Source organism: Peromyscus leucopus, chromosome 14 (genome assembly GCF_004664715.2).
Source record: "Peromyscus leucopus breed LL Stock chromosome 14, UCI_PerLeu_2.1, whole genome shotgun sequence".
NCBI classification, from domain to species: Eukaryota; Metazoa; Chordata; class Mammalia; order Rodentia; family Cricetidae; genus Peromyscus; species Peromyscus leucopus.
Window position 1 is genome coordinate 20,702,648 of NC_051075.1, and position 27,834 is coordinate 20,730,481.

Below are 27,834 nucleotides of genomic sequence, written 5' to 3' on the forward strand. Positions count from 1 at the left end.
GTTTTCAATTCTTTGCCCCCTAGGTGGTTCCGATGAATATAAAGTATTTACTTTGGAATAGTACTATGCTGGACTGGAGAGATGGTTTAGCGGTTAAGAGCACTGGCTGTTCTTCCAGAGGTCCTGAGTTCAATTTCCAGCAACCACATAGTGGCTCACAACCATCTGTAATGTCTGTAATGAGATCTGGTGCCCTCTTCTGGCCTGCAGACATCCATGCAGACAGAACGTTGTACACATAATAAATAAATAAATAAATAAACAAACAAACAAACAAACAAATCTTTTTTTAAAAAAAAGGAAGGAAGAAATAGTACTATGTTGATCAAGGTCAACTCAACAGCTCCTGGCATTACTGTCTACTAACTAATATGGAGCACATAATTTAACCTTCTATGTTTCTGTCTCTCTAAAACAGAGATGACCATTTACCTGTCACACAGGATTGGTGCATAAATTAGAGTGATTTTAACATAGAAAGCACTCATTAACAAGTACATGTAATGTTTTAGCCAAAGAATTAAATACAATATATTTCACTTAAACCCAGCAAAAAGTTCTATCACAACTGTGGTGATGTGAATGAGGACAGCCCCCACAGGCTCATAGATTTGAATATTTGGTTCCTGGCTGAGGGACTCTATAGGGAGGACTAGGAGGTGGGGCCTTGTTGGAGGAGGTGTGTCTCTGGGAGTGCCAGGCCCAGTCTTGCTGCCTCTCTCAGCCTCCTATCTGCAGATCCTCCTATCTGCAGATCAGGATGTAAGCTCTCAAGCACTGCTCAAAAACATGCCTGCCTGCCTGTCGTCATGCTCCAGGCCACGATGGAAATGGACTATCCCAATGAAACTCTAAGACAGCCCCAATTAAAAGCATGTAAGATGCCTTGGTCCTGGTGTCTCTTCACAGCAACAGGACAGAATCTACGACAACATTCAAAACCATTACATCTCCATTAACAAGTTGCCTCATGTATCAGACAGAAAGTTTAAAATAACCACAAAAAAGTGTATTAAAATAACTTTTAAAAAGTGTACTAACTGCCAGGCGGTGGTGATGCACACCTTTAATCCCAGCACTCAGGAGGTAGAGGCAGGCAGATCTAGGTGAGTTCAAGGCTAGCCTGGTCTGTAGAGTGAGCTCTGTAGACCAAATTCCAGGACAGCCAGGGCGACACAGAGAAACCCTGTCTTGAAAAATCAAAAACAAACAAACAAAAAAAGTATACTAAATTTGTGCAGGGCAAGTCACTGGAATTCCAGAGAAAGAATATACTGGGTTAAATTTTAAAATGCCATTAGAAGAAAGGAAGTTCAGAGACTGCAGACATGGACCATAAAAAAAACCATTAAAAAGCCTTTAATTGCATGCCAATTTGTAAAGCAATTATCAAACAAGGATTTTCAAAACACATATTTAAGACTGATGATAATCAGCAGATAATTGAGCTTGCCACCAAGCCTATCAACTTGAGTTGGATCTCCAGGCCCTACTTGGTGGAAGCAGAGAACCAACACCTAAAAGTTCTTCTCTGACCTAGACACATAAACCAAAGAAAACACACACACACACACACACACACACACACACACACACACACACACACGAAAACACACACACACACAATAAAACACAAAAATGTATATTCTATCTGAGACTACTAATCATAACAGCCAGGAATGGAATCTGAGATTATATCTCCTAAGTGACTTCTTAGGGAGATTACATCTGGGAGACACTAAAAGTCTCATTCTTACAATTAGGGATTTTACAAACATCTTTAAATCATATAATCGTCGTCTTTGATAGCAGCATTACCAAAAAGAGATTAATATTGTATGTTATATGAATGAACCTTGAACACCTATTATATTATTCCATGTATAAGAAATGCCCAAAATAAACCAAGGCATTCGCCTTTAATCCCAGTACTTGAGAGCCAAAGGCACATAGATCTCTCAGTTTGAGGCCAGCCTGAGCTATATAGGGAGTTCCAGGATTGCCTGTCTCAAAGAAAAGAAATACCCAAAATCAAAACAGGCAAATCACCCAGAAAGCTTATTAGTGGTTACCAAAGAAAGGATCAAATTGGAACTGCAGGGATCCTCACAGAATGATGAAAATTTTCAGAAACCACACTGACTACTGCAGACCACGAACATACAACCCACATACAACCCACAGGACATACAATTTAAAAGAATAAATTTTATGTTGTATGGATTTTTATCTCAGTTTCCTAAGACTTTTTTAAAAAATAAGGATGGTCAGCCAGGTGGTGGTGGCCTATGCCTTTAATCCCAGCCCTCAGGTGGGGGGGAGGGGGGAGGGTACAGAGGCAGGCATCTCTGTGAGTTCAAGGACCTGGTCTACGAAGCAAGTTCCAGGACAGCTGGACAGTTACATAGAGAATGGTCTGGGGGAGGGGGGCAAATAAATAATTTTAACAAGTCTTTCTCTGTTCCCCCAGTCAGCTCCCAAATAATGACACAGAGACTTAGTATTAATTATGAAAGTGTGAGGCTAGATCACCTTAGCTAGCAGCTTTGAAGAATTTTGAGAAAACTGCAACAGAGGCATTCTAAGAGGCTGGATCACCTGAGCTACTTATCTTTATTGGTGTCTGGTCTTTTTTTTTTCTGAAAACACAAACTTTTAAAGGCAACATATATATCTGCATTAACACAAGTATGGAATGTGTAGTGTGTACAAGTCAGTTAAAGATGATTTTTTTCGTTTTATGTTTGATCAGGTAAAAGGTATCTGTTAACTTTCTTTGTTTGGACTGTATAATCAAACCTCTATCCATGCCATATGAAAGGATGGCATGTAATAATAAGTCATGAGGACTCTCCAGCCCCAAGATTTATCATGTCTCATCCAGTCTCAGAGTTGTTCCCATAGTAGAGGGATCAGCATATAGGTCACCTGTCCTGTAGCCTCTGTTGGTTTCTTTCCTTATCCAAGATTTTTCAGGTCTCCCCCAATCAAACTTGATCTTCATTAATTTTAAAGAGAACCAGAACTTTTTGTTTCCTGTGAAAACAAAGGCATAGCCCTTCCCCCAATGCAACACATTTCCCAACTTCCATTTTGAAGCCAAGACATCTCCAAAGTATATAGGCTGGTTTAATTCAGCAGTCCCTTCCATAATCCAATGTTTACTCATCAGCATTCAAAAACTTCAAAGTCAACAAAATACCATACAGGTTCCAGATGCCCTGTGTATTTCCCATTATTAAGTGGCTTTATCTATTACTTTACTCTAGGGGGCTGGAGAGATAGCTAGGGGTTAAGTGCACTGCCTGCTCTTCCAGAGGTCCTGAGTTCAATTCCCAGCAATCACATGGTGGCTCACAACCACCTATGAGATCTCGTGCCCTCTTCTGGCATACATGCAGGCAGAACACTGTATACATAATCAATAAATAAATCTTGGGTTTTTTTTTTTTTTTGGTTTTTTGGTTTTTTGGTTTTTCAAGACAGGGTTTCTCTGAGTAGCTTTAAGCCTTTCCTGGAAATCACTCTGTAGACCAGGCTGGCCTCGAAATCGCAGAGATCCACCTGACTCTGCCTCCCGAGTGCTGGGATTAAAGGTTTGTGCCACCACCACCCAGCAATAAATAAATCTTAAAAGAAAAAAAAAAACTTTTTTTCTATGTTTATACCCATTTTCTTTTCTTTCTTCAGCATCTAAGCACATTTTGAAGCATATTTTATCTGTTCAGAGGTTTTCTCCATCTGGATCTGACTTTCTGTATCCACACACTTGCAGTGTTCTCTGATTCATGACCCAAACCTCAAATTGCTAAGCGGTGGCCTGGCCACAGCTAGGCCCTCCTGCATGGCTCTGCTTAGGTGGCCTGACAATGGCTGGCTGGCTCCACCTGCTTCAGGTCCATGAGAGTGAAGGCCTCATGCCTGCAGAGCCCTGCTGGCCCGGTGAGGTCTACCAGCCTCAGCTCTGGTAGGCATTTTTACCTAGTCTCCCATCACCAAGTAGTAGCATGCCTGCAACTCTTAAACCCCATTTTCAAGTGCTCAGTAGCAAGGCCTCTTAAAAGAGCTGTACACCGTGCCTACACAGGTCCTATGTTGAACGCTCTAAGTAGCAAGCTTTCTTGTCAGGCTATCTTTGGACCACCAGGCTGCAAATAACTACACAGAGACTTATTATTAATTATGAAAGCTTGGCCTACAGCTTAGGCTTGTTCCTCACTAGTTCTCATACCTTAAATTAACCCATTTCTATTCATCTACATTTTATTATGTGGCTTTTTACATTGACATTTCGTTCATTCTATATGTCAACACCCTCCATACCTCGTTGGTGTCTCCCCTGCACCTCAATTATCTCCTCCTTCCTCACTCTGCCTGGAAGTCCCACCTATACCTCCTGCCTAGCTAATGGCCGTTCAGCTCTTTATTAAACCAATCACAGCAATATATTTTCACACAGTGTACAAACATCTCACAACAAATAATAATGTTGCTTCTTATAAATGACCATTCATTTCTAAGCCCTAACATCAACTAGCTGCTAATGCCACAAAAACAAAGCTAATGACTGACCATGTGCCTTCTGGTCAAAGACCTTACCACCATCTGGAAAACTGGCTTGCCTTCCACACATCCCTCCCTCCAAGGACAGGAGAAAATAAAGTAACTCTGATCAAGCCCCTAGAGCCAACAAGTCAAGTTTTAAGGAAAGCAAGTAGAGCAATACAACAGGCTAAAACTACAATACAAGGACAGTGCTCAACGAAACAATGATCTGCCTCCTTCCCACTGTGTGTGTGTGTTCGCATGCATGCATGCATCCGTGAGTATATATGTATGTGTATATGTATTCAAACACACACACACACACACACACACACACACACACACACACACACGAAGGTTAGAGAACAGCTTACAGCAGCCTGTTCTCACCATTACTACAAGAGTCCAGAGAGTAAACGGAGATCATCAGGCATGGCAGCAAGTACTTTTACTAACTGAACCATCTCGCTGTCTAATTTCTTGAACAGAAATGCCCAAGAGATAGAGATGGCCTCGGCCACAAGGTAGATACTGATTCAAAAGAACACCAAAGTTAACTAAGTTGGACATCTAAACAATATATTTGATAAAATCAAGGAGTTAATAATCTATCAACAATATGACATAGTAGTCACACTGCAGCTGTGTTTAACAGCCCTTATCTCCTAAAATATATATTGCTTTGTTTTGTTTTGTTTGAGACAGGCCCTCCCTTTTGCCCAAGTTAGCCTAGAACTCACTGGCTAATTAGACTGGTCTCAAATTAACAATGATCCCCTCTTGTTCCAGCCTCCCAAATGTTAGGGTTACAGATATGGACCAACACATAGGCTTTGTAATAAATAAAAAGTCATGGGTGAAATTACATGTTTCTAAGATCTGCATCAAAATAATATGAGATAGTCACGCAGTGGTGGCACATGACTTTAATCCTAGCACTCCTATTTCTCTAAATTAAGGGCCAGCGTGGTCTACAGAGGGAGTTCCAGAACAGCCAGGGCTACACAGAGAAACTCTGTCTCCAAATAGGTAGGTAAGTAGGTAGGTAGGTAGGTAGGTAGGTAGATAAAAATGAGATGAGGGCAAATTGATAGAAACAGTTAAAACAAGACTGATCAAGTAAAAGGATAAACACACACACACACACACACACACACACACACACACACGCGCGCACACACACACACACGCGCACACACACACACATGCACACGCACACAAACACAGCTCAGTTGGCAGAGGGCTTACACAGCATGCACAATGCCCTGGGTTCCATCCCCAGAACCACATATTAACCAGGTCTAGTGTTACACTCCTAAAAGCCCAATATTCTCAGGAGTTCATGGTTATCCTTCTCTACACAGAGACAGGCCAGTGTGGGATACAAGAGAGCCTGTCTCAGGGGAGAAAGAGACTGATCATAGGAGCTATTCGTTAAGATGAGTAATAGTTTGTGGGGGAATCACAAGACTATTTTTTAAACATATATTTGAAACACTCCATAATAAAATACTAAAGCAAGGTTATAACAATTTAATTATGTTTATAATATAAAGAATAAACTTAAAAGACAGGCACCAGATAGAAGAAAATTTAAATTAGAATAGGGAATTCAGGTAAGAGGAGTCCTATGAACAAAGACTGGAGTGGCAGTATAATCAAATGCACAAAATAAATCAGCATTATTTCCTTAGGTTAGTGGTCAGACTTGACAGGTTATCCAGGCAAATTTCCTTACCCTCCTCTTTTTTCAGCTAAAAGAGACCCCATATCACTGTAAATGCATGAATACTATATAAGCCACTCAAATTAAAAATCAGTGAGACTTTATTCTAGGATAAGCTTGTTTTACATGGCCATTTCAATCATTTTAATCTAGTTCTCCTTATTCAACAGTCTTTTTATCTACTAATGCTGCTTCTTCCAAGTGCAATGCTCTTAGTACTATTCAGTATTTCTTAAACTTGAGGTCTAAACTTCATATCTACATGGTGGGGTGGGCTTTGCAAGAATTAAATGAAGGGCTAGGGATATAACTCAGGTAGAATTCTTACCTAACATGCATGAAGCCTTGGGCTGGCCTCACAGTACCATATAAACCAGTTTAACAGCTGTTAATTCCAGCACTGGGGAAGTAGAGGATAAATTCAAGGTCATCCTTAGCAACCTAAAGAATCTGAGGCCAACCTAGGATACATGAGACCATACCTCAAAAAAATGGGGGAGGGGGGAAATGAGTAACAGTATACTGAAAAACTTAATATTCAGAGTTTGTGGGAGATCACAACACTACTTTTAAGCATATATTTGAAATATTAATCCAGCACACAGAATTGCATTAACGGAAAACTCATACAAGTTTCAATATCATTTATTTTCTCAGTCTCCTTTAATTTGCCACCTGAAGCATTTTATTCTCTCCAAAACAAGCTCCCTAAAAGTGAAGTCTTTGTTTCACACATAATTATATGCCCAGCAAGTAACCCGAAGCAGCACATATTTACTGAAAACTAACTATGAAAAAATCAATGAGACTCAAATCTGAATACACCCCGGAAAGGACTCATTGACTAAATACTAGTAATAACATTAATGGAACAAGTCTGGTGCAGTTTGCAGAAAGAATAGGGATACAAAATCAGCTGAACAGATGAAGAGTTGAATTTGAGATCGAAAAGTTAAACAGGAAATTTACAAATAAGCCTGGGACGTCTGGAAGCTAAAAGCATGTCCTCGGGTTAAATCCCAGTTGTTTTCTGCTGTCTCCAGTTATGGATTTGAGCATATTACTTAAACTCTGGGCCCCAATACTTCAGTGTGAGAAATTTAAAAAAAGAAGCCAGTTCCACCAACCTCACTAGGAAGTTTTCAGAAGTAAATGGGTAAATATGGTAGTTTAAAAATTGGATGATAGCCCTGGAGATGGCTCAGAGGATAAGGGCATCTATCTGCTACCATGCCTGCTGACCGAAGTTCAATTCCTGGACTCACATGGTCCTCTGACCTCCAAAAATATGCTGTACCATGCACATGCCCACATACACACAGGCACACACAACAGAAAAAAATGTAATAAAAAAATGTGATTTTTGGTAAAATAATAGAGTGGCATACAGGTTCATTTAGAACCTCAGATTACAACTAGAAACAAATAAAAGGAAATATTATAAAAAGCAGGCAGGGCTTGGTGGTGCCCTATACTATTCCTTTTACTAGAGAAGGAAAGGCAAGAAGACTGCCATCAGTTGAGGCCACCCTTGGAGCATATACCAACCAGGGATACAGAGCAAGACCATGTCTCAAAAACAACGGAAGTGATGAAGCAGGTAAAAGGAAAACAAAGAGTGACAGACAGGAAGGCAGAGTCTCAAACAGGCTGTCTCACTAGAGAGCCCTGGCTGGCCTGGAACTCAAGGGAAGTCCACCTGCCTTTGCCTTCCCAGTACTAGGATCAAAGGGGTGTACCAACAAGACCAGTCCTAAAGGAAAAGACTTCAGGGAAGAAATAATTAACAGTAGAAACTGTAGCTTAAGCCCAATACAGTGTATAAAGCCACAGGATTTGGAAATCTGAAGGTCAATCATGAACAAAAAAAAAAAAGTCTGTGTTGTTCTACAATGTTCGTAAGGGGCAAGACTACAGACTGAGGCTAATGAGGCTAACAGGTAAATGGAAAGGAAATAGCTTGCCGCCAGGCCTGACAACAGACAGAGGAAAGTGAAAACTGACTCCCATGAGTAGTCTTCTGACCTCTGTGTGTTGTAGGCGATCACAGACCATAGACACACTAAATAGCATGGCCAAGGTTCAGGCTTCAGTCTCCAGCACAGCCAAAAAATGTGTTCACATGTTAGTCCCAGCTACACAGGGAATCACTTAAAACCCAGGTGTTAAGGTCCAGCCTGGGCAACATTACAAGATACTGTTTCAAAAAAAACGATGTGTAGATGATTAGTGTACTCAGAACTACATTTAAAAATGACAGAAGTTGTCTTGTTTTTAAGAAAGTAACAGAAATAATTTTAAATTTGAATCTTAAATACAACACATACATTCAACACATAAAACTTTAAGTATGTACTTCACAGTCTTAATTAAAGACTAATAGCTAGCCGGGCGGTGGTGGCGCACACCTTTAATCCCAGCACTCAGGAGGCAGAGGCAGGCGGATCTCTGTGAGTTCGAGGCCAGCCTGGTCTACAAAGCCAGTTTCAGGAAAGGTACAAAGCTTCACAGAGAAACCCTGTCTCGAAAAATAAATAAATGAATGAAAGAAAGACAGACTAATAGCATTCAAGGCCAGTGTGAGCCATCTACCAAGTTCCAGGCAGCTCTTGCTGCATGGCCCTATCCCACCCCGCAAATGACCAACAGCACAGTACATTCAATACTCCAGAAACAAATCTGAAATGCTATTAACTAATTAACCCAATAAAACAATTTAAAGATATACACAGCACACACAAAAGCATATAAACAATTCAGTCATGAACATTTTATTCCAAAAGTATCCCTATAAAATAATGAAAATATTTAGTGGTACATGTCTTTAATCCCAGGCACTCTGGAGGCAGAGGCAGGTGGATCTCTTGTGAGTTTGTCAGCCTGGTCTACAAAAGGAGCTCCAGGACAGCCAGGGCTGTTACACAGGAAACCCTGTCTCAGAAAAAAAAGAGAGAGAGAGAGACAGAGAGAGAGAGAGGGAGGGAGGGAGGGAGGGAGGGAGGGAGGAAGGAAGGAAGGAAAGAAAAAGAATGTATAGGAAAAAATAGAAGCAGAGAACATCATATATACCATGTAACATTCTTTAAAACAAGTAAACAGGCTAGAGAAATGGCACTTCTTCCAGGGGGACCTGAGTTCAAGTCCCAGCGCCGACAACAGCCAGGATCATAACACCTGCAACTCCAGCTCCAGGGGAATCCATTACCTCTGGCCTCTGGGGGTACCTGCACTTGTGTGCACACTCACACTCTCGAATGCATACATACATATTCTCACACACACACACACACACACACACACACACACACAATATTTTAAAGAGAAAAAAAAAAGCAAGTAAACAAAGACTATCAGAGCTACCATATAAGAGATTATCTGAAAGAAGAAGTCCAGCAACAAAATCCTTCCAGTCCTCCTCTGCTGCTGTAAAGGACAGGACAATGAAAAGGAGAAGGGAGTAAAGGCTGACAACACAGATTTCAATAATGTAAAACTTGTTCATTTGGACACAAGAAGCTTTCTTACCTATTTACATTAACCATGCCTGAGTGACAAATTCAATTGCTAATTTGAAAACCAATAAAAATGAACAGTACAAGGATCAAACATAAGGAACTGGTGTTTCATCAAAGTAAGCAAAAGCCTCAATGTATTTTTTTAATGAATACTTTAACCTCAGTCTACCCACATGGAATATTAAGTTGGCATCACATTGTACTGGAAAGTTGTATGCCCACAAAACTCCAAATCCAAGCATATCAAAGTAGACTCTACAAATTTAAAAGAAACCACAGGCAATTTGACTTAAGCTTTTGAAAGTTACAATCTCTAAAACACAAAGTATTCTTTTTTTTTTTTAAAGATTTATTTGTTTATTATGTATACAATGTTCTGTCTGAATGTATGCATGCAGGCCAGAAGAGGGCACCAGATCTCATTATAGATGGTTGTGAGCCACCACGTGGTTGCTGGGACTTGAACTCAGGACCTCTGGAAGAGCAGCAGGTGCTCTTAACCGCTGAGCCATCTCTCCAGCCCCACAAAAGTATTCTTAAGCACAATTTTAAAACTACCGAATCAACTAAAGGTGTCATATAAAATACGTAAGATTTTTAAGTTTAACTTAACCCACTTTGTGGAGTAAAATAAAAGTTTACTGGCTTGCTGGGTGAGGTGCTGCAAACCTTTACCCCAGCATTTAAGTGGCAGAAGCAGATGGATCTCTAAGAGAGAGAAAAGGGCCTGTTACACATAGTGGGTTTCAGGCTGCCCAAGACTACAGAGACTCTGTCTCAAAACAATCACAACAGCAGGCAGTGGTGGCACAGGCCTTTGATCCCAGCACTCTGGAGGCAGAGGCAGGCAAATATCTGAGTTCAAAGCCAGTCTAGTACCAGGCTAGCATAGGATATAAGACCCTGTGTCAAAAAAAAAAGGAAAAAAAAAAAAAAAAACAAGTAAACAAAAACAATCAGGGTCTGGAGAGATGGCTCATGGTTAAGAGCAACTGCTGCTCATGAAGAAGACCAGGTTCAATACCCCACCACCCATAACCATCCGTAACTACTGGGATCCAATGCTGTCTTCTGACCCTTGCACACATGTAGTGCACAAGCATGCATACATACATACATACATACATACATTCAGGCACACATATACAAATAAAAAATAAACACACACACACAGAGCTGGGTATGGTGGTACACACCTTTAATCCCATCTCTTGGGAGACAAGCAGGCCTGGTCTACAGAGCTGAGTTCTAGGACAGCCAAGGGATACACAGAGAAACCCTGTCTCAAACAAAACAAAAACTTACAACAAGTATTTACTGGTCCAATCACTGGTTTTGCAATGCTTTTGTCAGCGAAACAATATTATTTTTAATGTGTCTTTTACTTGTTTGTTTGTTTGAGATAGACTCTATGTAGCTCTGGTTGTCCTGTAACTCTCTATGTAAGCCACAGTGGCCTGAACTCACCGAGATCCACCTGCTTTCCCTCCTGAGTGCTGGAACTAGAGACGTGTGCCACCATACACCAAACTGAAGATTCATGTTTATTTGAGAACACCTTTTCTACATAATCTTCCATTTCAACATTACTTCTTCCTAAATTCACCAAAGGTGTGTTGTATGTGTGTGTATAATGATGAACAATATTCCTTACATCCAAAATTCCTAAAAACAGGTGCAACGTTTAGATGCATACATTTTTTTTTCTTCTAAGTTCAAGTTATACCCTGGAAAGGAATTTAAAACTAAATGCAACTATTCTACAACTCAAATAATCCTTTCAAGAGATGCAGCAATTCTGAAACTTTAAGGCTTGAACCCGACACTACCATCTTCCAAGAGTTAGGATAACTCAAGTCTATCAGAGGTTCACATTACGTGGACGCTCAGCTTTGTTTGCGCTTGGTACCAAAACAAAAAGTACGTTTTACTTCAAATTAAGACCAATTCTTCCCGCAGACATTTCATGCATACAGTACAGATAGACCGGTTTCTGCTTTGTATGAGAAAAACAAGGATGTAGAAGGCAAAGTCTAGACAAGCCGACGCAAAAAGAGAAAATTGCAATGAAAAGTGTTGATGAATCATTAAGCGCTAGAGGAAATGCGAGTCCAGTCCGGCGGCAGCCCAGGCATGGAAAAGTTGAGGGTGGGAAGGCAAACTTCGCCGGCGGCTCGCAAGCCATTGTAGGAGATCCTAGCCCGAAGCGGCGTGGCTGTCAAGGGGCAACCGCGCACCGCGGCGCGGGGGAGGGGGCAGGACGCCACCTCGGCAGGGGGTGCCGGGGTCAGGAGGCGAGCCACTCACCCCAGGCCCTCTCCGGGGGTTCCCAACCTCCAAAGGACAGACAAGCGCCGCCAACTCGGTGCCCAGCGGACCCACGCCAGCCTCTCGCCCGGAGGCGCTGCGCCCAAGCCCGGAGGCCCGGCGAGCGCCAGCGGAGGAGCCCCGCAGACGCCATGCTAAAAGCCAAAATGGCTGCCCCGAGGATGCCCGCAGCGCGCCGCCTGTGAGGAGGGAGCCGGCCGCTGCGGGAGCGGGGGAGGGGGCGCCGGGGACGCAGTCGCCGCTCGCCACGCCGGAGCCTCCCCCAGGTAGGTCCCCGCCGCCCCTCGGGGCGCCGGCCCGCGCGGCCGCCCCACCCCCGGGCCCGCGCCCCGGCGGCCCGCAGCCCGCACTCGACCCCCCGGGCGAGGTACCTGCAGTTCGGCCCGCTCCACCTCCCAGTGCGCCCGCTCCATCTCGAACCGAGCCCACTCGTGCTGGATGTAGTGCAGGATCCCCGGGATAGTGTACTGTTGCGGCCGGGACAGCTCGGGGCCCGCGGGGCCCCCGCCGCTTCGGCAGCCGCCGGACCCCCGCCGCCCGGCGCTCCGTTCGCGCCCGGCGGAAGGCTCAGGTTCCCCCCGGGTCCCTGCTGCGGCCGGGGAGGGGCCGCCATCCCCGGGCCGCCGCCGCCGCCGCCGCCGCCGCCGCCTCCGGCCAGCTCGTCCATTGTGTGTGGGGCCCCGGCCGGGGCGCAGAGCGAGAGACCCGACAGCGGCGGGCCGGGCCGGGCCGGTGGCCCCGCGCCGACGGCAGGGCGGGGGCCGCCCGGGAGAGGGCCGGGGAGGGGGGTCGCTGCCGTGTGCTTGCCGCGGATCAGAGCAGGGAGCTGCCGGCCGCCGCCATTACAGTCCCTCCTCCATCTGCCCGTCTCACTCACTCACTTTGGGGAAAGGGGGGCCGCGGCGGGAGGGAGGGAGGGAGGGAGAGGGAGGGACGGGCGGACGGACGGGGGAGGACGGACGTAGGGCCGCCGCTCGCGCGCACGGCACGCTGGGTAGCGAACGCCTCGGCGGCCGCACGCTGGATAACCAAATAGAGTCCGGCCTCACCCTACGCAGGCGCACTGGGGATGCGCCGCTCTCAGGGGGCGGGGACACGGGGGGCGGGGAAAAGCCTGGGTCCCGCCCCCCACCCAGGCGCCCGCCCCCCTGCTTTCCCGGGTGGGAATCCCGGGCTGGAGCTGTGACTTTGGGGAGCGCGTGGGCCCCGGGCTTCCTGGTGGCTGACTTTCACGCAGACATTCTCAGGAGCCGTGTGGGCTGAGCTCATTTCCCGCCCCCCCCCCCCCCGGCCTCGCCTTTGGAGCTGGTTTCGAGCCTGACTTCGTACTGCCCTGGAATGCCTGACGTTGCTCTAGAATTCTTGGCGTGTTTTGCTCCATTCCGAAGGGCCCCGCCTCTTCCTCTGCCTGTCACTCACTCGCTTTGGTTTCATAGCGCCAGTCCGTCTCCAGGATCTAGGGGACGTTTCACCTTTGGCAAATGGCCCAGATTCTTCCGACTTTCTCACTGGTTCCTGGGCCAAAGCCGCGACCTGCTTCTTTGGTCCCACTAATGTGCTCCTGGTTACCTGTTGTCACTTGTCTTCGGTCTTTATTATTCTGAGATAGGTTGTGTTTGGGGGAGTTTAAAGGGATTGCTTCATTCTTTACTGGAACAAGAGGTAGTGGAGTGATATCTTGATTCCTGAGAATGGTGGGTGGACTGGAAAAGATAACTTTCAAAGACACCCGAAGTTGGACTCTGATGTTTAGAAGTGAATGAACTCCGATTGCCATTAGTGGCAGAAATATTGATTGAAACAGAATAAAAATATTGTGAATACAACTTAAAATTAACTCAGTCAACAGCAACAATATCTTCATCGTGAAATGGTTTTAGAGTGAAATAATACACACATAAAAGGTCGGTTTTTTTTAACCGATGTAATATTTTTCTGTGCTTGGTTTCACAGAAATTATCCTCATAAATTTACAAGTTTTTTAAGTTAATAGAGCTAATAATCTGGCTCCTGGGCATGACAGCCCATGTCTTTAATCCCAGCAGACAGCCTGAGCTCTGAGTTTGAGGCCAGCCTGGTCTACAGATCGAGTTCCAAACAGCCTGGACTATAGGACTACACAGAGAAACCCTATCTCGAAAAGCGGCGGGGGCGGGGGGGGGGGGGGGGGGGGCTAATAACGGTTTAGTTGCACAATAAGACAAAAGGAATATTTAACAGCATAATGAAAAGAGGTATAGTATTTACAGCTATACAGGAAATTGAATATAAAATTGGTTGCATTTTAAACTTATTTTCTCTATGAAAGCCTATAAAATTTTTCACTATGGAGCCCCTCAGGCTGTAATTTCAGAGACAAAGTAGTATGCTTTATTTTGTCATGTCTGCTGGATCGTTATAATTAGTGAAGAACTGATTGGGTCTGTTACACTTATTCTTACTGCCATATTTATGTATGAAATGAGGTCTTAGATAACAATACTGTTTCTTCATGTGATTAGAGTACTGTTTCTTCACTTACTAACAACCAGCATACAGCTAGTTCATTCAGTCCAGTTCCTTGAGGAAAGACACACAAAAAAGCTCAGAAATATCTTACACACATCCTCAGGACCCTTTCACATACACAGTGCAAAGCTCTTTCAATGGCCTGGATCCCGCTTTCATGAGGATTATATCAAAAGAGCAAGATACCTAACACTTCAGCACAAGGTAAGGCTGCACACCCAGCCCCCTGCAAAAAGAGAAACTGTGGGGTTTGGGGATTTAGCTCAGTGGTAGAGCACTTGCCTAGCAAGCACAAGGCCCTGGGTTCGGTCCTCAGCCGGGGGGGTGTGAGGGGCTGTGTTGCTCAAGAAAGAAAGAAAACTGTGTTGCTCTTTTATTCTTTTATTGTCTGTCTTACTGGATGACACTATCCAAACCTAAAGCTATAAAGATACTATACTCTAGTACCTTCATTTAACCCAGACATCCAGTCCTTTCTCAGAAACTTCTTTCCTGTCTCCTCCACATCACTCTGCTTGCTGCCTGACCAGTCGTCGTCTTCTTCTTCTTCTTCTTCTTCTTCTTCTTCTTCTTCTTCTTCTTCTTCTTCTTCTTCTTCACCTTTTTAGAGCTTTATTGGGAGAGAGAGGGAGAGAGAGAGAGAGAGAGCAGTCTTCTTCTTAGGCAGATTCATTGTCACCTCTGCCTAAATATTTTAGTCATCTCCAAATTTAGAACAGAGCCCAAAGTAAGCTTCATGGTGGCACTCGTCTGTCATCCCAGCATTTGGAAGGTGGAGGCAGAAGGATCAGGAATTTAAGATCATCATAGTGAGTTCCAGGCCCACTTGGGATACATGGACCCACACTTCAGGTTGTACATACCCCCTCTCTGCCCTTAATAGAGTTTCCAGTCCTGTTGTAAGCAAATTACTTAATAGCAACCATCCTGACTTCATACCTTTGCATAAGTATGTTCCAAAAGATCTTTTAAAACTTTGCTTCCAAGCTTACAAATCCCAGTTGATTATACATACATTAACCACAGTTTTCTAAATGTCAGTAACAACAGTTTGTGACTTTGGAGTGACTTAGTGCAGGCTTGTAGGCTGCTCAAGGGCAGCGCCCAGGGCCCTGCCCTTACCCCTCCACCTATACACACTGCTGAGACAGGGATTGGTCCTCAGTAGTGTTTGATGAGCAACTTAAATTTACACCTAAGATGAATATTTTCATATTCATATCACTTCAGTCTTTAATTTTTTTGTTTTGGGTTTTTTGAAACCAGGCCTCGTATAGCCCACAGGCTGGCCTTGAACTTGAGATACGTTGCTGAGGATAACTGAACTCCTGGTTCTCCTGTGTTTCAAGTGGTGGGATTAATATCATGTGTGCACTACCACAACCAATCCTTTTTTATTTGAGGATAGCAGAGAGGTGATGTATATGAGAAGTATACAAGTCTTGGTGCTTGTATGGAATATCCGAGGACAACCTCTGGTGTTTGTTTTTGCTTTCTATCTTATTTGAGATATCTTATCTTAATTTGAATTACGTGCATTATGGGGAGAGGTGTGCGCATGTGAGCACAGGTGCTGTTGGGTCCCCCCGGAGCTAGACTTCGATGTGGTTGTGAGCTGTCTAACATGGATGCTGAGAACCAAACTCTAGTCCTCTCAGGAGCAAGTATGCAAACCACTGAGGCGCCTCTCCTTTGCTACTTTGTTTAAAAAACTAGCTGGCCATGCAGTTTCCGGATAGTCTCCTGCCTCTGTCTTCCAACTTGCGGTGGGAACACTGGGATTACAGACATTTGCTACTCCTTCCGGCTTTATGGGGGCAGTGGGGATCTGAACTCAGTGCCACACGCCTGTCCCACCAGTGCTCTACCACTGACCCATCTCCTCAGCTACCCCCTCCCTCTGTCTGTCGTCTGTCTGTGTGTAGTGTCTTGCTGTAAAGCCCTAGTCTAGAACTCAAAATCCTTCTGCCTCAGTTTTTCAAGTACTGAGAGTACAGTCTTCCTTCACAACCAGTCTGGGTAAATGACTTGAACTGCCCAAGTATTAACAATACAAATGTTGGGATGCGGTTTGACGCCGTTACCACTGGGCTTCTTGGCCACTCACTACTCCTGAGAACACTGAAATGAGTTTCTAGACCTTCAGATAATGAGTTCTCCCGGGTTACAGTCCCACAATTCAACTTACCTAACTGGAATTCCCTCTCTGACCTATGGCTGAGTCATTTCCTCTATTTGTTCTGTCCTTTCACCAATTCTGTTCATCCCTGCTCCCTGCCCAGATTCTCCTGGTTTCAGAATGAGCATGAGTAGGCTGAGGGTGAAATCAGGTTTCACTCTGTAGCCCAGGCTGGCCTTGATCCTTGTGATTCTCCTGTTCTGGCCACCAAGTGCTGAGATTGCAAACGGACACTAGCTTGCTCAGTTTATGATGATCTTCAACAAAGCCTAGTTCAGCCAGGTGTGGCAGAGGCAGAAGAATCGCTGTGAGTCTGAACCCTTAGCTACATGATGACTTCCAGGTTAACCTAAAGCACACGGTGAGACCTTGTTTAAAAATAAAACAAAAAACCAAAAAGAGCCGGGCGGTGGTGGCGCACGCCTTTAATCCCAGCACTCGGGAGGCAGAGCCAGGCGGATCTCTGTGAGTTCGAGGCCAGCCTGGGCTACCAAGTGAGTTCCAGGAAAGGCGCAAAGCTACGCAGAGAAACCCTGTCTCGAAAAACCAAAAAAAAAAAAAACCAAAAAGAATGCCTGTATGTTTAATCAGCTTAGTTTTTAGGGTACTGTAGCAGGCTCTCTCAGACGACCAGCCCCCAAATCATGACATGAGACTTACTATTAGTTATGAACACTCAGCCTTAGCTTAGGCTTGTCCCACTAGCTTTTATAACTTAGATTAACCTATTTCTCTTCATCTATGTTTTGTATGTCCTACTCTGTGTCTGGCCGGCCCCAGGCGTCTCCCTCTCTTTCTCCCTCCATCTCTCCTCCTACTTCTCAAGCCTAGATTCCTCCTCCGACTTATTCTCTGCCCACCAGCCCTTCCTGTCCCTCTCTGCCTAGCTATTGGCTTTTCCGCTTCTTATGAGACCAATCAGGTGCCTTAGGCAGACAAGGTGAAACAACAACACATCTTTACATAATTAAACAAAAGCAGCGTAAACAAATGTAACACATCTTTACATAGTTACAGTAATATTCCACAACAGGGTACTTTTTATTCTCTTTCCTACAGCTAACATTTGAACTCATATATTTTGGTTTTGCCAAGCTGGACTTGTCATATTTAATTTACATGTATTATGCAAGCCAAAGTATATCAGGGAATTCCAGCTTTTAAACAAGTTGGGAATAGATAATATTCAAATACCGTCTTTTTTGTTTGTTTGTTTTGTTTCGTTTTGTTTCATTTTGTTTCATTTTGTTTTTCGAGACAGGGTTTCTCTGCGTAGCTTTGCGCCTTTCCTGGAACTCACTTGGTAGTCCAGGCTGGCCTCGAACTCACAGAGATCCGCCTGCCTCTGCCTCCCGAGTGCTGGGATTAAAGGCGTGCGCCACGACCGCCCGGCTCAAATACCTTCTTATCAGTCATTCCATAGGAGACATATGAGGAGTTTTTCCTCTCCTTTTGGAACTAAGTAGTCCTGTGATTGTCTAAGCACTTGGTGTCTGAGCACCTGTCATCTTCCCGCTGAAGAAGTCCAGCAGGTTCATAGATCCTGTTTTAGTCATTGTTTCCTCCCCATAAAGGATATGACCAGCATTCTTATTTTCATGACTGGGAGGACAAGCCACAACACAGTCCTTGGGGACTTTAGCAAGCTCCATTGTATAATAGGAAGTGGTCCCCACCCTTTCATATCAGTGAGTGTGTGTGCATTTGGAAACAAAGAAATAAAGTCTCCCTTCACTATTTGCCTGCTCTCTATGACTGGGCTCAGTATTAGTCTCTGGTTCCTGAATCCTTAGCATGTTTGAAATTATAGTTAGGTAGTTTCAGGGGATACAGTTACTCTGGGAAATAGCAAGGTGTTTATGTTTATTTTATTATTTTTTTAAATTAATGCCAAATGTTGTTTATTGAAGGAGGGAAGAGGTCTTAAATACAGGCTTACAGCACAATGGGAGAACCCCAGAGGGCAGAAGTTTGCTACTGATGCCCATTATGCAGGATACACAGATAAGGAACTTCCCTTAAGCATTCAGGAGGGTGGAACCTGGCATGGAATTAACATAGGGAGGAAATCAAGGTTAAGGTCAGCAAGCAAGGCAACAGTTATCTAAAACGAGGGGCCAGGACCCTACAGGGTGTTTACGTTTATAAAGAGGGCAAACATATCATAGCCTACCAAAGGTTTGATAAGAACTGACGTGAGCAGGGTATGATGGTACACGCCTTTAATCCCAGCACTGGAGAGGTAGAGGTAGGCAGATCTTTGAGTTTTTTTAGGCCAGCCTGGTCTACAAAGTGAGTTCTAGGACAGCCAGGGCTACACAGAGAAACCCTGTCTGGGGGTGGGGGGGACCTGACGAGTTTGAGTTCAAACCAAAGGAGCAGACCACACATGGTGCAGATACAACAGAAAAGGAGGAGGCAGCTCTAGCCCGCACCGAGGCCTCGCCTGCCAAATGAGGTCAGATATTGACTTATCGTTACAGAAGATGCTTGAGGCTATGAAAACTACAATATATATGGAGGGTACTTGAATCCTGAAAATAAAATATTGTGTGTAAAAGGAAAAGGATCTTTACAGATTATAGAAAATGGGCACCAAACCTTTAAGAAACCCCGGGTACTATATAAGATTTTAGTCCAGATTCCTTCTTCAGTTGTCTCCTGGGTAATATGAGTCAGAAAAAAGTAGGCTGTGCTAATATTGTGTAATAGCTAACTTACAGAGATGTCAAAATTGAAGAGGGGGGGGAGGGAGAGAGAGGAGAGAGAGAGAGAGAGAGAGAGAGAGAGAGAGAGAGAGATTGATTTTGCCTGGAACCCTCTTCTGTACATTGGCTAAGAATGTGCAACCGGGTCTCTAAACATGAGAGCAGAATGATTGGAAAATATGACCAATGGGAAACTGGCCAGGCTTTCCAAGGTGCTAACTTGACAAGCTTAAGAATGTGGCTTGTCTCCCAGTGGAGCATTAGGGGGTGTTCCAAAGGATGGTGCCAGGCAAAGGAGACCTGCGCTGAGCAGTCTGGGCAGGACACTGTTCTTCTTTGAAGACTGACTAGTCCTGTTTGGTTTGGTCTTTTCCTGTTCTTCTTTTTTTCTTTCCTCTTTTCTGGTATTGACGATCAAATCCAGAACCTCACATAGACAATGCACACCACTGAGCCATACCTTCAGCCCCTTAAAAATATTTTTAAATTGCTAAAAATTTCACAAAAGTATATTGTTTATGATAGCACATTTTAATAAACTTGAATTGTGTCTTTCTATTAATAGCCAACCTTAAGTATGCCAGTTATCCCACGGAAAAAGATGGAACTTCTTTTTTCTTTTCCAGTACTAGAAATTGACCCCAGAGCTGTTTACATGCTAGGCTAGCACCGTTCCTCCTCACAGCCCTTTTCTTTTACATTCATTCATTCGTGTGTTGGGGGAGTACACACACGCGCGCGCGCACACACACACAAACATACACCAGGGCACACACGTGGAGGTCAGAGAACAGCTTACAGGAGTCAGTTCTTCTGTCATATGGGTATCGGGGTCAAACACAGGTCATCAAACTCCTCCATCGACCCCACTGGGACAGCGTGCTGGCCCTACTTTTTATTTTGACACAGTGTCTGGCTAAGGTGCCCAGGCTGGCTTCAGACTCTGTGTGGCCAGGACAGGGCTTGAATTGGTGATTCTCTTGCTTCAGCCTCCCCAGTAGCTGGGATTGCAAAATTCCTTAGAGACATTTAAAACAATTCTTATTGAACTCTGTTTCTCTTAGTTGAGGGTAGCAATAAGAATATTTTGTTTTTGCAATACTGAAGATTGAATTCATGTTTCTGAGCAAGGTAGACAAGCATTGTGCCATTGAACTAGACCCTCAGCCATTTCCCGACGAGACTTAACCTCCCGGCCTGGGGGAGGGTTGCTTTCCCATCTGTCTGTGGGTCTGAGCACTGTCACAGCACACATTCACTCAGGACTTAAATCGCTCAGGGCTTCCTCCTCTCTCTGCAGTAGCAGCTTTAGCTTTGGTGTCCTAAATAGTCTCATTACATAATTACAGAGTCACTTCTTGAACTTTTCTTCTTTACTTTTTTTTTTTTTTTTTTTTTTTCCGAGACAGAGTTTCTCTGTAGTTTTGAAGCCTGTCCTGGAACTCACGCTGTAGACCAGGCTGGCCTCGAACTCACAGAGATCCACCTGGCTCTGCCTCCCAAGTGCTAGGATTAAAGGCATGTGCCACCACTGCTGGGTTCTTCTTGGATATTTTTAGGTTTTTTTTTTTTTTTTTTTTTTAATGTGGCTAGAAAGAACCTATCTTTTTTTTTTTTTTTTTTTTTTGTGGAGCTGAGGATCGAACCCAGGGCCTTGCGCATGCTAGGCAAGCACTCTGCCACTGAGCTAAATCCCCAACCCCGAGAGACCCTATCTTTTTTTTTTTTTTTTCAGTTTGCAAGTATTTTATTGAATTTTTTTTTTAATGCCGAATGCTGTTTATTGAAGGAGGGAAGAGGTCTTAAATACAGGCTTACAGCACAATGGGAGAACCCCAGAGGGCAGAAGTTCTCTACCAATGTTTTACAATCTTGCATCTAAGCTGTTAATGCCCATTATGCAGGATACACAGACAAGGAACTTCCCTTAAGCATTCAAGAGGGTGGAACCCGGTAGGGAATTAGCATAGGGAGGATATCAAGGTCAAGGTCAGCAAGCAAGGCAACAGTTACCCAAAACGGGGGCCAGGGACCTACAGGTCCCCCTTTTACTAAAAAATGAGCTTCTGACTTAGGTTGCATGGGACGTCAGCAGGTCACTTTACCCATCATGGAGATGCCTGCCCAGGCCACACAGGTGCTCTGTCTTAGGTTGGTGAGTGCCCCCCCAGGTATTACCCGTCTCTGAATACTCATTATCATACAGGCTCAATCGTGTGTGAGCTGCAGAGTTAACTGCTGCCGAAGATCTCAAAGTGGCGCTGGGCTTGCAATCTGTGCTTGACACAGAAAAGACCAACAGAAGTCCTAACCCACCCATAGCCAGTAGGCTAAAGGCAACTGAGCCATTCCCTTCCTTAACAAGCCTTACTGCAAACTGGAGTCCTTATAAGATGGTATCCCAAAAGCAAATGGAACTTGAGTTTATAAATTTATAATTTTCAAAGCCAATCGAAATGTATATAACTACTGAATTAAATTTATCATGCCCAATAGAATGAAAGATTAACTAACTGTGGTAGCTACTTTTGCTGCCAGGGTCTCCACTGTGCTAGCTGTAGTAAGCAATTATGAAATGGTAATCCCAGAAACAATAGCAGCAGTGGCCGCCACTGCTATAACAGCAAAAACAGCAGCAGCAATGTCAAATTCTCTTCTGGAGCATGTTGACATCCACTGGCATGGATACAACTCCATGAACACGAACTGCCAAGGCCCATTTTTCTTGATCCCAGCACAACTTAAGCTGGCAGCTCTGCAAAAGAACAACTAAGAACCATAAAGAAAAAACAGGCAGCTCACAAGGAGCAGAACTAATGGTCTTTTAATGGCTTCATTCAGGCTCATAAATTTTAAGGTATCTTCAAAGGGGAGGGGCTAAATGAATTTCAGGAGGCCAATAAATGTTGCACAGGGCTACTGAAAAGTAGGTACTACACCAGCTTGAAGAGGATTGTGAAAATAAAAAGGCTTAGCTGGCATGCTACTGTTAACAAATGAAGGTCAGTGACCTTCAGGGTTATCCTTAATCTCCAAGGTGTCTGGGTGACACTTTCTCAAACATACTTGAAAAAGCAGTTACCATACATTGCCTTCTAGAGAATCCAGTCTCATGGCTACAGTTCTAGGCTTACGTTAATGTTTGACAAGTTGGCCATATTGGGCTCTCAATCCCCATTGGCATCAGAAGGGGAGAGTTTTTCATTAAGGCCCAATAGGGAGAGACCCTATCTTAAAAAACCAAAATAAGTAAGTAAATAAATAATTTTTAAAAAATGGCTCGGCGTGGTGGATGGCACACTCCTTTAACCCCAGCACTGGGAAGGCTGAGGCAGGTGGATCTTTGTTGAGTTTAAGGCCAGACTAATTACATAGTGATCTTTTTCCTTTTATTATTTTTATGGTTCCGGGGACAGAACATAGAGTCTTGCACTTATTGGGTAAGTGTGCAACAGCTGAGCTACATTCCCATTTCCAGTAGTTTTATATTAGTGAATGGAGTGTGAAAAATGTGCGTCTGTGATCTGATTATGGCCGTCACTAAATGGCTAAGTCATTTCTTCTTTTGTCAAGGAGGGAGAGATGGTAAGGAACAAGGGTCTCATGTAGCTCAGCCTCGCCTCTAACTTGCCATTTAGCAGAGACTGGCCTAGAATTCCTGACCCTCTTGCTTCTGTCTCCTGAGTGCTGAGAATATGGATATGTGCAATCATTCTAGCCAAATGATTACTCTTTAGACCTAGATCATTGATTCTCAACCTGTGGGTCATGACCCCTTGGGGTCGCTTACCAGGTATCCTGTATATCAGATATTTGCATCACAATTCATAACAGTAGCAAAATTTATGAAGAGTAGAAACAAAATAATTTTATGATGGGGGTCACCGCAACATGAGGAACTGTTTATTAAAGGGTCACAACATCAGGAAGGTTGAGAATCACGGCCTTAGACAAAGCCAGAGGTAAACGAGTCCTGGAGGAAATACAGTGACTGAAGCCAGACCGATAGAAACTGGACCCTTCCTCTGTCATATAACTTTAGCAAACATATTTCCATATTTGTAAAAGAGAGATAAGGAGTCTGGAGCTCACAGGGCAGTTAGAAGGACTGGCAGACGGTGGGTCAAGTGTTTAAAACAGCGCCTGGTACCTGTAAGCCCTGCACAAGCATGGCCCGTTTCGTTTCCTGAGTTAGCTGTCTGTTTATGCTGTGATGTATTTGTGTCCATGTGTATTTCATATTTTGTGTTGTAGTGTGTTTTAGTTACATTTCCTGTTACTGAAATTCTTTTGGCCCACGATTGGAGGATCCATCGTGGCAGGAAAGGCCCTGGTGGCAGAAGCTTAAGGCTGCTGGTCACACTGCACCTGTAATCTGGAAGCACAGAGCAATGGATGCTGCTGCCGCCGCTGCCGCCTTCCCCTGTGTAGTCTGCCCAGGCCCCCAACCCAGGGACTGGTACTGCCCAGTTAACCTAATAAGGATCATCTGCCGTACACCTCTTTCTCTGATAATTCTAGAGCCTATCAAGTAGACAATATTAACCACCAGGTAAATCAATACTGTGTTGCTCAAACAGTTACAGCTTTGGCCATTGAGAGATCTTCCAGATTGTCTGATCAGTCTGCCTGTAACTTCTTGTAATAGCTCTATTTCACATACTGTAAACGTGAATGGCTTTTCCTGCGCTCACATAATTGTGCAACTATTAGCACAAATTCCTGCCTTTGAGAAATCACCTTCTAACTCCCTCTGGTGGTTTGAATGAGAATGGCTCCCATAGGCTCATAGATTTGAATGCCTGCGGTTCACTTAGTGGAACTATTTGAGAAGGATTAGGAGGTGTGGTCTTGTTGGGGGTAGTGTTTCAAAAGCCCACCCCAGGCCCAGTATCTTTCTCTCTGCTTTCCTGCCTGCCTGCCTGCCTGCCTGCAGATCAGGATGTAAAATAAACTCTTAGCCCTATGCCTGCCAGCTTCCTGCCATGATGATCATGGACTAACCTCTGAAACTAGGAAAGCACCCAGTTAAATGCTTTTATAAGAGTTGCCTTCGTCACAGGGTCTCATCACAGCAATACTACACTAACTAAAACACTCCCTAACACCTGAAAAGCCCAAGTCTTCCAACTCTTTAGATGTGCCCGCTCTGGATGTTTCATGTGAGTAGAGTTTGATAATATGCCATCCTTTGTTACTAACTTCCTTCACCTAGTGTTTTCAAGATTTATCTGTCTGCTCTATTTTTAATCTATATTTAGATATCTCTTTCACATAACTGTAATCCATGTGAATATAGAATGTGATATTCTGTTTTTATATTTTCATTATTTTATACAGTTCCTATTCTTGTCTATAGCCTGTATGTATCTATTTGGTTTTTTTTTTTTTCTGTTTTCATTTTATTTATTCATTTTGAAATAGGATCTCATTCCATAGCCCTAGCTTGCCTATAATTCATTATATAACCCAAGCTGATCTGGGATTCACAATAATCCTCCTGCCTCTGTCTCCCCAGTGCTAGGATTAAAAGAATGACCCACCATACCTGTGTTGACTATTGAATTTAAATGGTCAAAGGCATCAAGGTTGTGTTCACTTAACAAGAAGCCTTCTCCCTCATCTCACTCTTACAGAATAGACATTTCAGGTGCATTGTTAATTATGTCTTAGATAAGTTCTTAAGACTGGAACAGCTGAGTTCAAAGGCAGAGAATCACTGTCATATTTTTGTTGTTTTTACAATCTATCAGGTCACACTTAGAAAAGTATAACAAGTTAAAAGACTAATGAAGTTTTGAAAGTACAGACCTGTACCTGTTTCTTTCCATCTTATCAGTCTTTTCTCATTTAATCCACATGAAGGGAGGAACTTAACGTCAGCATAGGTGGATGCCATGGTGCAGCAGTAGGCACAGGGCTGAGGCAGGGGGATCTTGAGTTCAGGGCCATCATCAGCTAAATAGCGAGGCCTTAAAATAAGTCAGCATGCTAACTCTGTTACAAGAATTTCACCATTTGTTTCATTCGGTCTTTGCCTCCACTCGGTAAGATAGCTGTTTTTCCATTTGAGAATGCAAGTACCAGAGGCTCCCCAGGTTATAGCCTGATGTCATGTTACTCTAGCTGGAGTTAGGAGGAGGAGTGAGAGCCCAGATACCGGAACGAAAGAAGAGGACCAAACCCCAGGACCTCCTGAGCTACCTGGTAAATGAGAAGGTGAATCCCAGCACATGTACACTCATTCTCCCTTCCCTTTCTTATTTGTTTTGTTGAGACAAGGTCTCACAGACTGACCTGAAATTGCTGTGTAGCCCAGGCTGGCCCCTTGGACTTCAGCTGTCCACATGTGAGGTCACACTCTGAACCACTGTGCCCGGCCCAGTGTCTGCTGGTGCTGCCCACTGCCCACGGCGCCCGGCCCAGTGTCTGCTGGTGCTGCCCACTGTCCACCGTGCCCAGCCCAGTGTCTGCTGGTGCTGCCCACTGTCCACTGTCCACCATGCCCGGCACAGTGTCTGCTGGTGCTGCCCACTGCCCACGGCGCCCGGCCCAGTGTCTGCTGGTGCTGCCCACTGCCCACTGTCCACCGTGCCCGGCCCAGTGTCTGCTGGTGCTGCCCACTGCCCACTGCCCACTGTCCACCGTGCCCGGCCCAGTGTCTGCTGGTGCTGCCCACTGTCCACCATGCCTGGCACAGTGTCTCCCTCCCTCTTCTTCCCGCCCCCCCCCAATTTTTTTCCTTCCTCTTTTCTCCTTTGTTATTTTTCGTATGAAACAGGGTCTGGCTGTATAGCTTGTGGACCAGACTGAGACAGACTGAACCACGCAACCAGACTGCAGACCAGACTGTAGACCAGACTGCAGACCAGACTGCAGACCAGACTGCAGACCAGACTGCAGACCAGACTTGCAGAACTCAGAGATCCCACCCCGCCAGACTGTAGGCCATGTGCCACCAACTCAATATACTTGGCTCGCTCACTTCTTCTCTTCTTCTGCAGACAAGGTCTCGTCTAGATCAGGCTAGTCTAGAACTCATGTCAGTCCTCCTGCCTCAGCCTCCCGAGTCCTGAGATTCTAGGATTGAGATACCATACCATACCATTCAACTACATTTTTTTTTTCCAAAACAAAATGCCATTTGAAAAATCAGAGTGCAGGCCAATGAGCTGGATAAAGATTCAGTGGGCAGAGGCACTTGCCACCAAGACTGACAATTTTAGTTGGATCTCAGACCCCACATGTTAGAACTGAACCAACTTCTGGTTGCCCTCTAACTTACCCATGGCATGTGTGGACGTGCCCACAGCAATCAAAGTATAATACACACAGTGCGAGGAAATATTGTTTGGTGATCCTCTGTTTCATATATACATATGACTTTATACTAGATCACATGTAAGAAATCTCTCAAAGTCATCATGATAAAAACATTTTAGCTTAAATCCCAGCACTCAGGAGGCAGCGGCAGAGAACTCTGAGTTTGAGGCCAGCCTGGTCTACAGAGTGAGTTCCAGGACAGCCAGGGCTACACAGAGAAATTCTGTCTCGAAAAACCAAAAAAATAAAAATAAAAAGTAAAAAGGGATGTAGCTCAGTGGTAGAGCACTTGCTTAGCACGTGCATGGTCCTGAGTTCATTCCTCAGTACTGCCATGAAGTAAGAAGACAGCCAGGCTCCATGCCTGTAATTCAGCTATTTGAGAGGTAAAGGCAGGAAGACCGGGGTCATCCTCAGATATATAGAGTTCCAGCCCTGTCTGAGGTACCATGTTGCAAACAAAATGTCTAAATCCCAGCTCTGCTGACAGAACTCATAACCACATACTGATTGCCTAGGTCGCAGACAGTGTGTCCCATGTCTTATGGGTAACTGGGATGATTGGGGAGAGGCAGTATGATGTCCTGCATGCATTAGTCAACACTTCAGGCCTTGCTACACGCCATCTGCCCAGCACACTAACATGTACGTCACAGAGGCCAACTCCTTGAATTCTCCCAACAGCCTGGGCTGGAAGCACAGCTGGTAGTCCCAGGAGACTTAACCAAATAGATGAACTATCTCGCTGCGACCACACAGTTGGCCGGCAGTAACCGTGGAGCCACACAGCCCAGCCCTCGCTCGTGTGCTCAGCTGTCACTCTGTACTTACTTGTGTACTAAACTAGGATCCGTTTTCTAGGTGGAGAAAAAAATGTTTGACAGAGTCTCGTGAATCCCTCAGTGGCTTTGAACTTGCTTTGTAGCTGATCCTCCTGTCTCCACCTCCCCAGTGCTAGGACCATAGGCTTGTGCCTGCGTGCCTGTTTTATGTGGTCATAAA

At 44.5% G+C, this 27,834-nt stretch overlaps 2 protein-coding genes across 5 annotated transcripts in view; one reads left to right on the forward strand and one right to left on the reverse strand.

Annotated features, from left to right (window-relative positions):
• Positions 1–13,010, reverse strand: part of Strn3 (striatin 3) — an 88,473-nt gene extending 75,463 nt beyond the window's left edge. Inside the window, 2 exon segments of the mRNA XM_028869674.2 lie at positions 12,486–12,616; positions 12,619–13,010. Of these exon segments, the coding sequence (XP_028725507.1) occupies positions 12,486–12,616; positions 12,619–12,781 (294 nt within the window). The 5' untranslated portion in view covers positions 12,782–13,010.
• Ap4s1 (adaptor related protein complex 4 subunit sigma 1) overlaps positions 12,080–27,834 on the forward strand; it is a 49,770-nt gene continuing 34,015 nt past the window's right edge. For 3 of the 4 annotated variants that reach the window (XR_005092732.1, XR_005092733.1, XM_037210543.1), the window contains exon 1: positions 12,080–12,380. The gene's annotated coding sequence lies outside the window, so the exon portion shown is untranslated. The remainder of the gene's footprint in view (positions 12,381–27,834) is intronic. The other variant, XM_028869675.2, reaches the window with a different exon arrangement.